Source organism: Bacillus rossius, chromosome 1 (genome assembly GCF_032445375.1).
Source record: "Bacillus rossius redtenbacheri isolate Brsri chromosome 1, Brsri_v3, whole genome shotgun sequence".
Lineage (NCBI taxonomy): Eukaryota > Metazoa > Arthropoda > Insecta > Phasmatodea > Bacillidae > Bacillus > Bacillus rossius.
The window spans coordinates 306289076-306306971 of record NC_086330.1 but is presented as its reverse complement, the minus strand read 5'-3'; the positions used below and the strand labels follow the sequence as shown (position 1 = coordinate 306306971).

Sequence of the window (17896 nt, the reverse complement as noted above, 5' to 3'; positions counted from 1 at the left end):
TCAGAATTGTTTCAGACTGTAAAATTATGAGTACTACGCAATCAGTCAATAATATCATTTATGCAATAACCAAAAATTAGAATTAAAATAAAAAAGTGTCATTTAATACGTGATTTGTTGGCTTTATAAAACGCAAAATTAAAATGATAATAAATGTTTATCATGGCTAATGTAAGTATATACAGTTTTAATAACCAATACGATATTACAAATAACTATCACAGCAATTTTGCATCAGGTATATTATACATCATGTCTGTCCCAGTATGAAAAAGTGCGCGTGCACGCCAGTGTTTCAAAAAAAATTTAAAAAACGTAGCGAGAAATGTAATAACGAATTTCTAGTGCTATAAATATTATTCTATTTATGTTTACTAAAAAATAATAACATATTTTTAGCATTTGTTTAGAACCAAAATATTATATTCTAAGATCTACTAATGGTCTTAAACTTTAAGTGGGACGTTTGATTACCTGTAATAGTTCTACTGGCAAGTGCAACTACTACCTCTGCACCTGCGTGCTACAGCCACATGCACTCGGGAGGTAGTGTGAGGTAGTGAGTTGTTGGATAATAGAGTTTATAGAACCGGATTCGTAATGTTGCATTTTGAAATGGGTTAACCATAAAATAATACAACATTTAAGGAAAAATACCATTCATAACCAAATTAAATAGTTAAAAGGCTCGAAAACAATTTTACACATTCAAGCAAATTAAAGTAAATATAAAATTTAATGAGCACCTATCCATTGGGGTTGTAATATTTACACCCTTCGTACGTTCTACATCAACTGCTCACCCACTTTTTTTTTTGGGTGAAGTTATCTTAAAAAGTGCAGCCCGCGCGAACAAAGGCCGAGTCATCCGAGAGGTTAACCCTCCATTGGCCGGGCTCTCCGCCAATCACGCGGCTCTCAGAGGCGGCGCGCTGCAGAGGCACCTGGCGGCTGCACGGGGAACCACACACAGCTCGGCCGTCTAATTGGGTCGCTGACTGTCCGCGTCAGTTGCGTGACGTCACGGCTGGATAACTGAGTATCCAGTGACTCTGTTACGAGCTGAACCGAAATGTCACTTCTTGTACAGTGAGCTCCGCTTCAAAGGACGCGGGAGTGGATTAGATTACGCTTCGTTATCTCTAATCAGGCCACCGCACGGAGCGGGCACAGATAATAAAAGCCTAATTTATCTTGCGGAAAATGTCATTGTGCACTACACAGATTGTGTAAACTCGACGGATAAACTTCTGCGTTAGGTTCATCGAAAAGAAAAGCTGAAAATGTATGTAAGACTTACTGTCTAAAAAGATACACAAATCCTTTTAAGTTGTAGCTGAATAAATTGTTTATTGCAAATAATATAGGTGGTATTTAAGTGTCTGGATTTTGTTTGGTTTAACAGATTTATAAAAACACCGCAAATTTGTCGCTGTCGCGAAACTATTTCAATAAAATAATTGGGCGTAACAACACGTCACAAAGAATAACAGGAAGTAATGATTTTATCCCAAACAATTTCAAAGAAATTGTTTTACGACAGCGATAAATTTAGTGATGGTGGTATGAATTTCTTTAATAGAATTTTATCCAGACGCTCAGTGTTCCATCTTAAATGCATTCTCTGTTGTTTGCAATAAATCAGTTGTCTGCGATAAACCAGTTGTCCACCAGTTGTAAGGCATATACCAGCCTGGAACCACTTTATACCATAAGTCGCACATATTTTTATTTTATTTTATTGACTTATTTTATGTAACGAAGTTAACTTTCTTGTTTTACACTTAACAACATAAATGTTTAAAAAATAACATGTAAAGTGGTGTTAATAAAACAAAACGTAAATATGTTAAGTAGGCCTATAAAAATATGTGGCCAAAAAAACAAAACAAAAATAAAACTTACAGACACATTGCAATACAAACTAAAATAAAATGCTAGAAAGTACAAAAAATAGTAAAAAATTGAAACATAATAGATACAAAAAACGATTTAAGATATTTAAAAGATACTAAAAATGGGATTTCAAATTTATTTTACATTATTACAGACAAGACCTATGATCGGGGAAAAAAAAGTTAAAAAATATATCTGTAATGCTATAATTATAACTTCCTATAGAAAACCTGTGTGAAAGAACATTTTATAAAACTTAACCAAAGACATGAACCATCCTAAAAATACAAAATCATTTTCTGATAATAAGTCCTACAAATTCAGACACCTTTACGCACAAATATTCACACGTCACTGATACCACAGCTAAAACTGAGAATAGGATTTAAGTTAGTGCCTGAATAATGTTTACTTAAACATCGAAAGAGAATTATGAAGCCTGGTTGAATCGGGTAGTCATTCTAGGAACGTACAGTAGCCACAGAAAAAGATTTCGCTCATGTAGCTATCTTGTGTCGTAGTATGAACAACGTGTGTCTATACCATGTCGGGAACCGAGGTATTGATGGATGGATGCGGGGTCCCAATGTTTTATTAAGCAGTAAAAGGCAATAGAATTTGTATTGTGTACAGTTTTAGGACCATCTAAATTAAAAATAAACCGGACACACGTGTCCGATTCGTGATGAACTTGCAGGGTAGGTTTATCAGGTGAATTCAGACTAACTCTGTATAGAGAACTTAATACCAACTACCGTGCGTTACTGCCAATGAAATTGACACAAAATTCAGTGACATAGAATAACATTTCTTAATGGCTACGGCCAATAATAAATTCACATGTGTGTATATCTTACAATATATTATTTTGTACCACGTAGCTGAGACAAAAGATCGGACTTCTGACTTGAAGCAAGCATACTTGCAGTGATGAGCGCGAAGGCGCGCGGCAATACGTGTGCAATACTTGTAATACTTGTAGTACTTGTAGTACTTGTAATACTTGTGATACTTGTAATGAGATCAAATGCAATATTGCAGTGCAGCAGCCAGGCAGTGAGCTACAGATATTTCCCTCCAAATCACAGTTGATTTCATTTTTAGGTATTCATCCCCTTAAACAGCACATGACGTCACTTACACGTCACAACCGCTGCCACCTAGTCGGTAAAGCGACTGGATGCTCCGATTCCATTACATATTTTCGTTCCGGGTATGTTCTAAATTTTTATTGAAAGTAAATTTTCATCGATCGCTATAAAACTGCTTTAGTAATTTTATGTTGTGTTCTGGAAACCAGCCATTTAATTTTATGAAATTGATTTAATGTTGTATTGTGTATTGAGTAATAAAAGGATATCGTAACCTAAACAAACGTGAGCATAGATACAATAAATTTTAATTGTGCAGAAAAAATATATAAGCATGTTCCTCAACAGATAATTATGTATTTAAAATAATTCAAACGAAATTCTGAAAGTAAAACACGGTTATTTAAAACCACAAAATACAGGATGTCCATATTTACAACAAATCTTACATCAAATTGCAGGTAAACTAACCTAGTTTTTCTTATAAATTTTCAGGATGTGCACTTACAATTATAAGGCACACATCCAACGTAAAGTCAAATTCTTCACACACCTTGTTTAACAAATACGGAGTAATGTAAGCAATAACCTCTTCAATCCTGTGGCTCAACTCTAACAAATAATTAGGTTGCGGCGGAACTTAGGCACGATCTTTTACAAAGCGCCAAAGAAAAAAAATATCGCATGGCGTTATGTCAGGTGAACGTGGAGACCAGCGAAAAAGAACTCGGTCGTCTCGAGCATTTCGGCCAATCCAGCGGCCAGGGACTTCGGCGTTGAACCACTCTCGCACAAACGAAACGCACGTTGAACTGAAACCGCAGATTCACTCTTAGCTAATTGCAGAACACAAAATGCCTTACGCTCACGAGTCGCCATGTTGCGTGGGTGGCGCTGCAAGCGAGAAAATAAACAAAGAAGTACTCGCGCATGCGCTTATTTAAAACTGTTTGAGTTACTCCTTAATTGTGACTTGATGTAAGCTTTTGGACATACGCCATTGCTAAAGCACATGTATGTATGTAGAAGAAAACTACAAAAAACACAAAAGACATAAACACAAATTAAGCAAAAAATTGCTGTTGTTAACAGGATATAAACACCACATAATATTCCATAACAGGAATATGGTCAACAAACAAAGAAAAACAAAGAAAATGGAATAACAGAACGAAAAAAAAACAAATAATGACAGCACAAAAATATTGTCTTTTGTGTTTTTTTGTAGTTTTCTTCTACAGACATACATGTGATTTAGCAATGACGTATGTCCAAAAGCTTACATCAAGTCATGCACTCCCATTGCACAAATCTTTCAAAGATAACTTAATTGTGACCTTGAACGAAAACTCTACAACGCTTACAGTTGATACTATAACTGTTTTTTATGGACGTACTGTATTTCGTATGAATTCTTGAAATGCCTCTCAAATAACCAATTTCCATTTTCGTTTGACGGAATGTTGAAAGTGCACGGACAGGAAGTGTGTGTGTCGGTGTCGCAGGCGCTGCGGTGTCGGGCGCAGGGGTGGCCAGCGGGAGACCCGCCTACAACAAGGACCGCTGCTTCACGCTGCTCGTCATAGACGACCAGAACACTGACTGGTGAGTGCGCGCTCTCCTCTAGGCCCGGCCCACGGGCGCACGCGTCCTTTCAAACACTCTCCAACATTCCACAAACTCACGGAACATCCTGAAAAAAAAACTTTATTTACAAAAGCACACTATTCCAGAACGATTGATCAACAAAGCTAGCATCTTACACGCAGCTAAAATGTTTCGGATGTCTTGTATTAAATGCATCCAGCGTTGTTGTAGAGTTTCTAGTGTATCCTCGGTAAGATGATATGGACACAGGCGTGCCACCAGTCTGGCGCAGGAGGTCCTCAGCTGCGCTGCTAAAGGAACCTCCCACATTAACTTACCCATTTTGTATCATGAGCTAAGCATTAAACGAATTTATTCACTCCTCGCGCCAAAAGTTTCTGGTATAAAAACACTCAGTTTTTTTCGTAATATATATAATATTTACAACAATCTATAACGATCTCGATTCAGTGTCTAGTAAGGGAGTAATGAATTATTTTGTCCTTCAAATCCAGTTATACCAAGCCTTGCAGTCGTGGTTGGTCTTGCTGCGTCTCTGGTTCAGGAAAGACTCCCACCTACAACACCAGGTGCCTATAACTAGTGCTTAGCAACACCTGCAGTGTGACATCTCTCGCAGCATGGACCGGATTGTAACGCATGATCTCCGCCTGGGACAGCTGCAACTCATGTAGCTTTACTGCTTGGCAGTGAACATACCCCTCAGGCGCTCAACGCTACCTGCGCAGAGCCACAAATATATCTGCCCGAGTGTGTTTGAGCTATTGTAGCCCTTCGTAATATCGTTACATCGGCGAATTACAGATGTGATATTGCAAAGGGAGTCTTTAAAGTATATCTGCGTTTCATATTTTACGTAAACCTATTGGCTATCTTGTAATGTAGGGATACTGTCAAACACTATACATGAAAAGGCTTGGATTTTATTAAGTTAAAAATCCATAGTTTTAAAAAAAGTGAAACACCACATTTTATTTTCATAATTTGTGTGCGGCTATTGTATTACAGTGAATATTGTATACCAAACCCCTGATAAAATGTTTATTTATAAACACTAGTGATAGTTCGAAACTCTTTTTTTTCAATCTAAATCTCGGATTCGATTTTTAAAATAGTGTCTCGAACTATACTCTAAATTTCCAGAGCTAAGAAAAAAAATAATATGTGAGTTAAAACACAGATAATTTATTATTTTCCTAGAAATTTTTCACCCATAACTTTTTTTAATGTAAGAATAAAAAAAGCGCGTGTAAATCAGTACACGTCATAGACGCGAAACTTATATGGCCATTAAAATCTCGACTAGTAAATATATCTTAAGAGGTAAAACGGCAGAGAGAGAGAGAGAGAGAGAGAGAGAGAGAGAGAGAGGAGAGAAAGAAGACAATTGCCTAAATAAAAATTAATTAACAAAAATTTTACTCACTTCCCAATAGCTGCTCAAGATATTAATAATTATTGAATAATCAATATTGATTAATTAACAACTATTACTCACTATTGAAATATTTCATAAAGGAAATTTGTTTTGTAAATATAAAAACTATGATTATTATAATAAATTAGTTTTTAATTTACTTTTATAATTGGGTATAGTTTAGATATGATCAAGCATTGTTATAGACTGATTTTGTAGTACTGAAAATATCACCTTATCATTGAGTTATAGTGCAACAGAGTGTGCCAATAGACTACATAGACATACTGCAATACATTCATAGGCACTGGTAATGTTCTGCCGTTGAATGAATGAACAATGACAACATGTCCGCCGCTCTATGACGCGAAAAATAAACGGCAAGGACCTTCACGGTAATTCTTTACATTATAACCATATTGCCACAAAGTTGAAATAAAAACAATTAAATTCTACGCACGGTATTTATTTAAACTTTTTTAAACTGGGCTGATAATTATATTATGGTGTGTGATTAATCAAATAATAATTCGTGATAAATAATTTCCCTGCCAAACTAAAAAGTAAAGATCATTACACCAATAAAAAATGAAGTTACACAAGTAAAAAAAATTCATTTAATACTATTTAACAATGCTGATTCACACAAGTACTTAAAATATGGGCCATGCCACGGTGCACAGTAAGCTCAAACTCCGTTGTGTTTCCCTGAGCCCGAATACTACCTCTTTTCTACTCTGTCCAGCTCTTCTTCCAGAACCATCCTTCTTTTTCCCGTAACCAACCTGCTTGATATTAATGCATAATAGTTTTGCATCCTGCATGTAAGTACCCAGGGTTTTCCCTGTATTTATGCAGTTTTTACGTGGGCCCAACTTATCTAGTTTTAGTCTAGAACAGTCAGGGAGGGGAGTCATGACCTTGACCTTGAAATATGACACCAAAACTTTCATTCGTCACATCAATTGAAATTTTACACCTCGATCTCTGTTTTAAATAAAAACCAACAAATGATAAGGTATATATATATATATATATTAATAAAAGGACTTTGTACTAAAGAGTTCAGAGATCCTTGTTAGAACCCAATAGATGCAATTTAATAATAATATTTATATATATTTTTTATCATAAGAAATATTAAAGAATATTAAAATAAAAAGTACTTTTATGTCATGCATTTTGGAGTTACTAGGTTCTATTTCCAATGGATGAACTAGTAAAAATTACCTTCATTATTGTTTCCAAAATATTTACCAGGTGGCATATATTAATCCCGCCAATGTGATGTCACGGCGGCCGTATTAGATGCCGCCTTGTTGGATTCTCTTTCGTCTGCTATAAGGTGCTATTGGAGATCGACATATTGGTTTATTTTTTACCTGCCAGAGCACACTAGTGTCATTCTAAGATATTCAATTCAGTAGACTTAAAGGTATAAACAAAAACGTTTTTACACAAATTATTTATTTTGTAAATTCTAAACTACTTCACGTGGACATGCCAAAGTAAACATGCCAATATAGATGTGTATACAAACATTTACTTCCATAGGTGATGATGATGTTGCTGTGGCACTGATGCTAACGCGATTGGAGCGAGTTTGTTGCAATGGAACACACCTGGTAAAGTTCTGGCTGGCTGCTGTTTCGCGAGGTGCGAGACGGCCCAGCCAGGTCGCCGCCGAGCTACGTCTTTGCGCGCCGCGCCCTTGGCCGCCCGCTCCCTCCCCCTCACCCCATGGCTCTGTCTCTCGCCGCTCCGGCGCTCCACTCGATCCTCGCGCTGCGCCGCGGCCGTCACGAGAAACACACACCCGGCACAGAGCGTAGCTGGCCGTAGAACCAACCTTTCTCTTACACAGTCTTTTTTTTTTCAATAAAGTTTAAAAACCAAACTTTAAAAATTTACATAAAACTAGAACAAATTACCGTTGAACTTATTAACCAACTGACTTATTAACCGGATACGAAGTCAAAGAATTAAAAAAATTAAATCATGACGATAAAAGAGGTGAGGAATGCCAATCCCCACACGAGCACTGGCCCCCAGGTCCAAGTACTTCCGCGGCAAGAGGCTGCACGGCGACTACGACATCCGCGTGGAGCAGGCGGAGTTCCGGGAGCTGTCCCTGACGGCGGGCGGCGAGGCGGGGGTCGTGGTCAGCATGGCCGTGTTCCGCAACGGCACCAAGGTGGTGCGCTCCTTCCGACCCGACTTCCTGCTGGTGCGCCAGAACCTGCGCGACGCCGGCGAGGACCACAAGCCGCTGCTGCTGGGCTTCACGTACGGCGGCGTGCCGAGCGTCAACTCGCTGCACGCCATCTACAACTTCCAGGTCAGCCGACAAACATTCTTGCACTTGAAAAACAACCAATATAAACCAGATATCTCTATAAAAAAAATGAATAAAATGATGATGGAAAGCTATACCCTGGAAACTTGAATAATCCAGATAAAAGGAACCGATTTATTTATTATATAATATAAACTGTATCATATTATATAATATATATAATCTTGTGTGTGTCTATTATAATTTGTGTACTACAATTAAAATATACTACTCTTGCAAACCTTGAAAAAGGATTATATCCAGAGTAGTTTTAAGTAATATATATATAACCCATAATACATTTCTTTATATAAGCTATAAGATAATCTGAGCCGACACCTCGCCGCTGCGTTTGCAACTCTCCCTTGCCGCACGCAACTCCCCTGTGAGCGGACAAACATTCCTCGTCGTGACGTGTACTCATTCCAATAAACAGCACAGGCTTTCTCGGCCGTTGCTCCGTGATAATGGCGATTGCAACGGTTGACCGAAACGTCGGTGATATCTTCGCCTTCGTTGCGGCTACAACTCGGAATCCCAGCAACTCCGTAGTAAGGACAACCTATAAAACTTCCATGTAAGCAGTCAAAACTCTTGTTTGACGCGCTGACGCAATGAAATACTCTAGGACTACCACTAGAAACATCCTGTACAAATTTCCGGAGAAATTACAATCAGTAATTTTTTTCACCAAGAGTATATTTCAATATTTAACTCTTGTAACATACTACAACTTACTGGTTAGAATTCAAACACTTAACTTTCTCACATCAACATAATTCAATACTACCTCTACAACTTACTGGTTAATATATTGCAACAAGCTTGTACAACTTCCCGTTGAGTGATTATAACTCTAAGACAACATATGCCAATACTACCACTTCAAACAACCTATAAAACTTCACAGTGAGCAGTCAAGCACTTTTCTTTGCCACATCAAAATAATTCAATACCAGTGGGTGGTAAAAAGCTCTTATATGCCACGTCAACATATTTAAAAACTACCTCTGGTAAGTCAATTCAACGTCAGGGCGAGCAGTCAAAAATATATCTTTATCGCGTCAACGTTTTACCAATACAACCGCTAGGAGCAATTAAACAATTTTATTGTGAGTAGTCAATTTCTTCCCAACTACTTCAACGTGTTACAAAAATATTTTTAAAAATAGCCTTTACAATTTCACGGTGAGCGGTTAAAAACCTCCCTTTGCCATATCAACATATTTGAATACTACCGTTAACTTCACGGTGAGCAGTTAAACACTCATTTTTGCTACGTTAATATATTTCAATAATATTACTACAAATAGCAAACACAATTCTCTGTGAGTGATCAAACACTCATATTTGCAACGTAAATATAGTGCACTACGGTACTACCGCTAGTAACAACAGACAACTTCGTGGTGAGACGTCGAGCTCCCCTCTTTATCATATTAACATATTCCAACACTACCGTTAGAATAAGTACATGCCACTTCCCAGTGAGTGGTCGGATACTTATATGTGCCACATTAAAAATATTCCAGTACATCAGCTTATAAAACTGTCATGTGCAAAAGCTCCAACACTTCCCTTAACCATGAGTTAAATATTCTAGTATAATGACTAAGAACGTCTTATATCAATTTATATTTTCCTTGTTGTCTCTTTTTCTCATTACCCAGGTCATACACAATTCCTCCTTAATATTTAGCTAACTCTTCTTCTACGTACCGATTTTTTGTGTAGAGAACTGTGGGATTATCAGTAAAGTCAAGAGAATGAGTTATAATTTGACTTCAACTGCAGCTTACCTACGAAAAAAAAAGTTGAATAAATGTATTATACTTATGGTATAAAATGTTTCCTTTTGAATTTGTAGCTGAAAATCTAGTTTTTCATTAATAAACGAGCATGTATTTAAGATGTACTGAGAATCTGTATAGTTTGGTTGATAAAAATACTGCAAAACGTTTTTTAAGTAATTTGTTATCAACAGTCACACAAATATTTGGGAAATTGATTGTTACGACAGCGACCAGTTTTGCGGTGTTTGATCAAGCAAGTATTATCAGGACGCTCGGGGTTGCCTCTTGAATACAACAAAATAATTGTTCAGCTCCAACGTCAGACCGTAAGCAATCTTAAATGGTTTCAATGTATTTATTTATTATTTTTTCGGAAATAAGCTGCGGTAGTAATTTGTGGGTTGAATTCGGACTCAGCCTGTAGGTAGTACCGTACAAATCATGTAATCCCTCGTTCTTCCGCCGACTGATCGGCCGGCAAGCGACAGGGGCACAGTGTGAGCTGTGTTCCCGGAGTCGCGCTGATAGGAGCCATGGTGCGCCTGTGTCCAGGCTCAACAGAAGCGACGCGCAGTCGGGCCCGGCTGTGCCGGCGGCCTGGTGGCGCAGGTCAACCCGACCAGGCTCGTGAATAATTCACGCGAACATCAGCCTCGTGAGCAACTTGGCTCACGGCCCGTTACGTTAATTACTCTCGCGCCGGACCCGCTGATGATGTGGACGTTTAGCGCCGACCACGGACCGCTTCGCCCGCCCGGTCTGACGGCGCCCCAGAGCACGAGTAGAACAAACACTCCCGTCGTGTCGCGCACCAAGGCGACGTCGAAGGGAGTTTTGTCACGGTGGTCTGCCGGCTTATGACAGTTACAGGAAAATAACTTATTTCGCTAACGTTCTTTTGACGTAAAACGCCTTTCAAATCAGATCGAATCTAAGGGGTACTAAAAATAACAGAAGAGTCTAGCGACAGCAATGCTACCTTCCTGCAACTGGCAACTCAACTGGCTCGTTCCGGGGTCGGCTGCCGCACCGCTCACGCTCGTTCCGGGGCCGGCGGCACGATCATATATGTCATCTGAAACTTATATTTGTCAAATATGGCCTCGTGGCTGAGCGCTTAGCGGCGCTATCATATAATCGTAAGGTTGCCGATTCGAATCCCGGCAGGTGCGAATTTTTTTTGTACTTGTAAAAATAAATACGAGCACGTATAATTTCAAAAGTAATAAATATATTTGAATAATGAATGCAAATAAAAGTAAATTTATTAATTAAATTGTAATTTTCAGATAAGGACATGATAACTAATGATCAATTAGGTTAGGTTAGCTACATTATAAATACTTTAAAACTTTGAGGACGGTTGATTTGGTTAGGATAGTTACATTAAAGATACTTGGAAATCAAACATCCAGGGGGTAGGCGCTCCCGATCGGCCAACTTCGGAGAGGATCGGCATTTGCAGCCAGTTGCAGGACGGTAGCATTGCTGTCGCTAGACTCTTGTAAAATAACTATTTAGATTGGATCGTAACGAAGCAACTTTATCGTCTCGCCATAATAGATTCTAAAATATTAGCCTCGAATATGCAAGTTCTGTCGTTCCTCAGCATATTTGGTCAGCTCTTAATACATTAGTTTCCGACACGGGCGAGCAATATCTTTAGGGGGGGGGGGGGGGGGCAGAGTTAACCAATGAAAACTAGCTTTCACTGTCCTTTCCGCTATGTTCAACTTGCCCATCTATTTCAAATTCACTAAAAAGTTAATACTATAAAGTTTTCCATACTTTAGAAGTTATACTTTTTATGGCATTACTTTAAAACACATATTATAAAACTAAGTATATGCTCGTATATTTATTTTTACTGAAACGACTGAAATCAGTCTATAAATACTTTATAAAAAAAACAAACGTTAACCTTATTGGGTTGATGCAACATTATTATAATATTATTATTTTATAATGCAATTAAAAAGAGTAAAAAAAATTTCCAAGACGAGATTTGAACCACGCCCCTTGAGATTACCAAGCGCGCGCTCTGCCGCTCTCGGAGAGTCCATGTGCAAAGCTGGACATCATGTCGGCTTCTGTGCGCACATCAGCCAGCCGGGTTGATGTTTCATGAAAACTATTTATACTTTACATATTTAGTGGAAATATTATGTAAACAAGTAATACTCCTGTTATTGCTTTAACTAGGAAATAAATTAGCTGTATGTTTATGCCCAGATATTTGGAATTATATTTTACAGTACCATAGGTATTGGAGTTAAGAACTAATGATTAAGTCAAAATTATTGCAGTTCTTCTTGAGAATTAAAAATACACGATAATATTTTGAACGTTTTTAAATCAATGCATCTATCACTGAATAGCTTACAATGAATTCAATATTATGCCTACTAAAGTAGTTATGAATTTTTTTGACCATCAAATACTATATTTTCATCCCTTGCACTAATTTGCTTTGGAATAAGGTTTCAGATAAAATTAAGTAGGTTTAACACAAATTCGAACGAATTTGATAGTAAGGAAGTTTTTTCTTCAATCCATGCTCTTATGTTAATAGATCGTTTCATATAAAATTTTCCAGTCAAATGTTTTAGGTAATGTTTAGAATTTTTGCTATAAATTATAACGGATTTGATATTACACCTACTAAAAATTATTATTTTTTTTACGTGGTACGGAATTTTCATTTATGCGGTGGCCATTACGGGGGTTCTCCGGGTTCGCGGAGTTTTGCAAAAAATATTTATTTAGTTATGTAGCGTTTTAGTTTTTAGCAACTGCAGTATTATCATTCCACCATGTTATAAATAAAGCTCCAACAAACATTTAAAACATTTTTGCTTTTGTACATAAAATATTTGAATTAATTGTATATCAGTCAGTGTGTTTTAAAGAAGCAGAATAATATGCTACGCATAGTAGTATATTTTTATTTTCTTATATAAAAAATACTTTAATTTTAGTAAGGTTAATTTTGAAAGACTTCAAGCCTGTGCAAAGCCCACCAACATTTGATGTACGAGCCTATGTCTCTCCCCTAGAGCACCTGTGCTGCTTGACCTGTGCCTTCTACACTACACAAAAATATTTCCCTCACATTTCAGCATCTTAAAAATACATTTTGTAGACTTTAAATAATTTAAAATGGATATTAAAAACCTTAATATCTGAGTTTTTTGTGTTCTATCACCATAATAATGAAAACATTACATAAGAAAACCCTCAAATATTTGCGTTGGATTTGTACTCATTAAATAATTATCTACAATTATTTAAATTATTCCAGTGTGCAAAAATTTAAATTCTATGAAAATTTTACTAGTTAGGCCGTTTTCCTCATTCCGTAGAATGTATAAGAAACTTTGGCAGAATTCCCCTTCGTCCTTTTAAGTTATGGCAGTTTTATATTATGGTACTTTTCCGTCGCCTCCGTCAAAACAGGAGGAAAAAATTCCATCATGGAAAACTACAATTTTTTTTTTTTTACAAATAACACATTTTTGGAAAAATTTCTTTTTTCTCGTGCGCGATCTTATGCGGTGATATGTGATTGCAACTATCACAGTAAGAAGTATTATCTGTAGGCTTTAAAGTTAACCTGAGAAACAGTTAAAGTGTTGATAGCGCTACCTACCGAGTATTCTATTCACTACTTTGAGAGAAATGCTGCTGTACTATTTCCATGGATATTTAAAGAAAATATGACAGAATTACGTCTCGTTATGGCAGTTTTCTGTTATGGTACTTTTCCGCTTTTTTTCGAAGAAGCCAGGTGGAACACTTTCATTATGGTAGTTTTCCAGTATGGCAGTCTTCCGCGCCCCTGAGGCGGCTCTTGCATGTTCTGGGGCGGCATGTCCATCGACGGTAAGACCGACCTGGTGTGCGTTTCCCGGACTGGCGGTGCTCGAGGACCAGGATCGCTGACTGCTCGTCGATGCATCGCCGAGATCCTGCAAGAGCATGTGGTCGCACATGCGGGGTTTGCTGGCGACGGGTTCACATTAATGCACGACCACGCTCGTTCCACACTGCATTAACTGTAAGGGATTATCCGGAAGAGTTTTGGATCCGTGTTATGCCGGCGAGAAGTCCAGGCCTCAATTCTTTTTCTGAACACTGATAAACAAAAAACATATAACATTTAACTTATTTATTTTTTAAGTTGATGGTGCGATTTTTGTAATGCGGACTGTATGGTTCAATTTAATTTTTTACGTATTGTTTATGTAAATAAAAATGGTACTTACACGAGAAATTGTCTGATGGTATCTAATATATTTCCTGGTGGACATTTACTAGTAGCTGTAAGTTTTCAGAAGCACTTGCATTAGATTATATTCCTGCAATTACAACCCCCCCTTTTTCCCCCATCGAAGTTACGTGCAGCTTTTCTTTAACAGTATTTATGACGACAATAAACCAAAACGTAACATAAAGTTTGATTTCACAAACGTATATTTTTACAGAAAATAATTTACTCACACATACTTACATACGTAGTGACTCTGGCCTGCGCCTCTTTTTTCCTGTACGGTGATGAAAACAACATGTAGGTATTTTCTAGACTTCCGAGCCACTGATAGCAATATCTCCTTTCTTCTCGTCAGTAGCGAAACTCAGTTCTGGGGCAGCCGCAGGTAGTGCCAGCCCCCACCACCTGCTCTCTTCCCTGTTGCCAGGCTCAGACAGAACCAGGCGCCCAGCAGGGGGACTCTCGCCGTCTGCCTATCTTCTTCCCTTCCCTGCCTCCCACCCGTTTCTCAAGCTACGAGGACTTGCTCGCCTAGCAATGTGTGCATTGCTTTAGAAAAAAATCTGTGACGATGATAGGGAAACCCTGAACAATGGTTTCATAAAGGGCTTAACAAGGCTCCTATAAAAATAACCCCAGAACTTATAAAAACTAGGCTTATAAACAGTACTTTCACTAAGGAATAAAAATGATTTAAAAATAAAAATCACATTTTGTCCACAAGAGTCCATGGGTTCTCTATAGTGTATTTTTTAGACTTTTAATAATATGTATATTTATGCAAATTATTGAGAAACTTTGGAGACTCTGTAATACACAGGTTCAGCAGCTGTGCTGAATCCTCTTAAGGTTGATAAGTCTTTTCTTCAAGTCAAGGAGTGTTTAAATATTTGAACTACTTGTCCTAGCTTCCCGAGCGCCCATCGCTGCTAAGTGACGCTCTTGAGGCGAGGTCGTGGGTTCGATCCCAACACCACGATGTGACTCATATTCATGAGCAATGAGTCGGCGGCCAGACGCTTCGGAGCCATGTGTAATCTTGGAGGTCTCCCACCCCTGTGCGTTACCGCGGGGCTTTACATCCATTACATGTTGCAAGACTGGCCGCTTGCCGGAAATGTACCAGACATGTTATGTTTTGGCGAAACATGTGTAATTGTGACCATGCATTACTGTCGAAAGTTAGTTCCGAGTGATTCAATTTATCTTGAATGTAGGTACTGTTCAACTGTTAGGTTCGCAGAAGGTGGTTTTCCAAGGAACCTAAATGCCACACCCCCCTCCACCCAACCCGAAATATGTGTGTTCACACTAGAATAAAACTGGCTGGTATGTATAAAGGTAAGGATTACTAATACATATGTTTTGATTCAACTTAAAGCATTGTGACTAAGTGTAACCTTGTTGTATCAAAGTGACAAACAGCGAGAGTCGGGTTCCAGAAAGCATTCCAGTCACTGAATGACACTGGCCTACTCGGGATGCGACCATTTCATTCCCATCAATAATCAGTTTAGGAAATTCAATATGATGTAACGACAGATTAATGTAAAACATTTGCTTATATTGTAAGATTTTTGGCATGTGGTTTTCGAAAAACATTAAAAAGATAAATTCCAGAAGTGTTCAAATGTACTTAAACGCGCTGTATTAAGAATCTACAATAAGAATTCACACCAGATGAAACAAGAATGAGAGCGGTGAGACAGCTGTGTTTGTTGTCCCAGGACGAGCCATAGGTGTTCGCACATCTGCTGCAGCTGCAGCAGTGCGACAGCTGTGTTTGTTGCCTAAGAACAAGCAGTGGGTGTTCTCAGAACTGCTGCACCTATGTGAGAGCTCTGTTGTCTCAGGAGAAGCCATGGGTGTTCGCACATCTGCTGCAGCTGCAGTGATGTGACAACTGTGTTGTTATTCCAGGACAAGCCGTGGGTGTTCGCACATCTGCTGCAGCTGCAGCGGCGACTCGGCAAGGACAGCTTCCCGCTCATCGAGCAGACCTTCTACCCCAACTACAAGGAGATGGTGAGTGACCAACAAATTGCACTAATCGATCAAAGTTGTAGTTCTCCTGTAAACGTTATCGTGATTTATCGGTTCATTTCTAAAATTCATTGTTAAGGCATTTTAATAATTATGGACTCAGTGTTGTTTTGACAGCTATTTGCTGTGGCCACAACATGATGTGGATCAGTTTCCTCAGCGAAATTGTGAGTGGTAACAAACCAAAAATTAAAATTAGCTCTTAAAATAATTTCGATTTAAAAAACTTCAAAATGAAAAGAACTCTCAAGTAGTTTTTTTTATATTTTAATCCTGTATTCTGATGTCATGACGAAATTTACCAAAGACCTAACAATCCCGATAAAAAATGACGATCTCACACGGTAGCAGACAACTATTTTGTGAATATTATTAAGAAGTTTGTTCACAAGGTTCTTTTTCATTTCCAAAGCAATAATGTTTTTAAAATATTTGTTTCAATATTAACGATGTACTTGTATTCAATCAAGAGTTAAGAAACTTTTGGGGCTCTTTGGGGGCACTGTTGAGGTCAGTTGGGGCTTTGCAGGGGCGCACGGACTGTGGGTACCCGTTGATTTTTGTGTCAATAAAGAAGTGTAAAAATTACTTATTTTAGCTAAATACTTATGTAGGAATTAAATCTGTTTATAGACTAAATTAATGACAAACACCTGTTTGTCTGGCTAAAATCCTTTGTGGAGGCCAAAAATTGTACCGTCCTAACTACCATGGCACACACAAGGGCAAGAGTGAACTTAAGTTTGGACACGGCCTGTGTTTGACACCATCTGCCTTGGATGCGTTGAAACCAACTGGGGAATACGCCAAAAACACGGCGGGATACGTGCATATGTACTCTGGGAAACAAAATCAGACTCCTGTACAACACTGCTAATAGTTTGTAATGCTCTATGGAAGCCCCACTACAATTAGGGGGGGAGGGGCAACCCCCACAGGTGAAAATTGTACTTGAGTAGTTTTCACAGCCAGTATGGTTTGGAGGGTTGTGCGTAGTTGTGGTGTGTGTCTTCTATGGCATTACGGCATAGCAAACATGTATTATCATTAAGATATCCCTGCATGCGGTGTGCCGCGGGTCCGTCGCATTGAGTTGTTTACTGAGCGAGTACGTCTTCTTGCGTCTGCATGGGCCTGGTTGACCTGTGTTGTTACACTGGCAAGCTTTCAAATTATTTTGCCCTGCCGTCTTCTTAACATTCATTTTAAAGTCAGTTCTAGTTATGCTTATTTCTATTACTAAGGGAGCAATGTGCTACTTTTGGGGTGTGTTTGTAATTATTCTTTGTATATTATCAGGTATTCAAACTATTGGAATGGCTTGGATGCGATTTTTTTATGTGTGTTTATAACCTTCATATATTACTTGCCTATTGATTGTGGATGATTCAAGTTTAATGATTAACTCTAGTTACGAGTTTCTATGCCGAATGTGTCGGTTCT

General features: G+C 38.2%; 1 protein-coding gene across 1 annotated transcript in view; it reads left to right on the top strand.

The window, feature by feature from the left end:
* The window catches only part of LOC134527890 (synapsin), a 167016-nt gene that overhangs the window by 22075 nt on the left and 127045 nt on the right, over positions 1 to 17896 (top strand). Inside the window, exons 4-6 of the mRNA XM_063360895.1 lie at positions 4493 to 4592; positions 8065 to 8350; positions 16331 to 16435. Coding sequence (XP_063216965.1) covers positions 4493 to 4592; positions 8065 to 8350; positions 16331 to 16435 — 491 coding nt within the window. The remainder of the gene's footprint in view (positions 1 to 4492; positions 4593 to 8064; positions 8351 to 16330; positions 16436 to 17896) is intronic.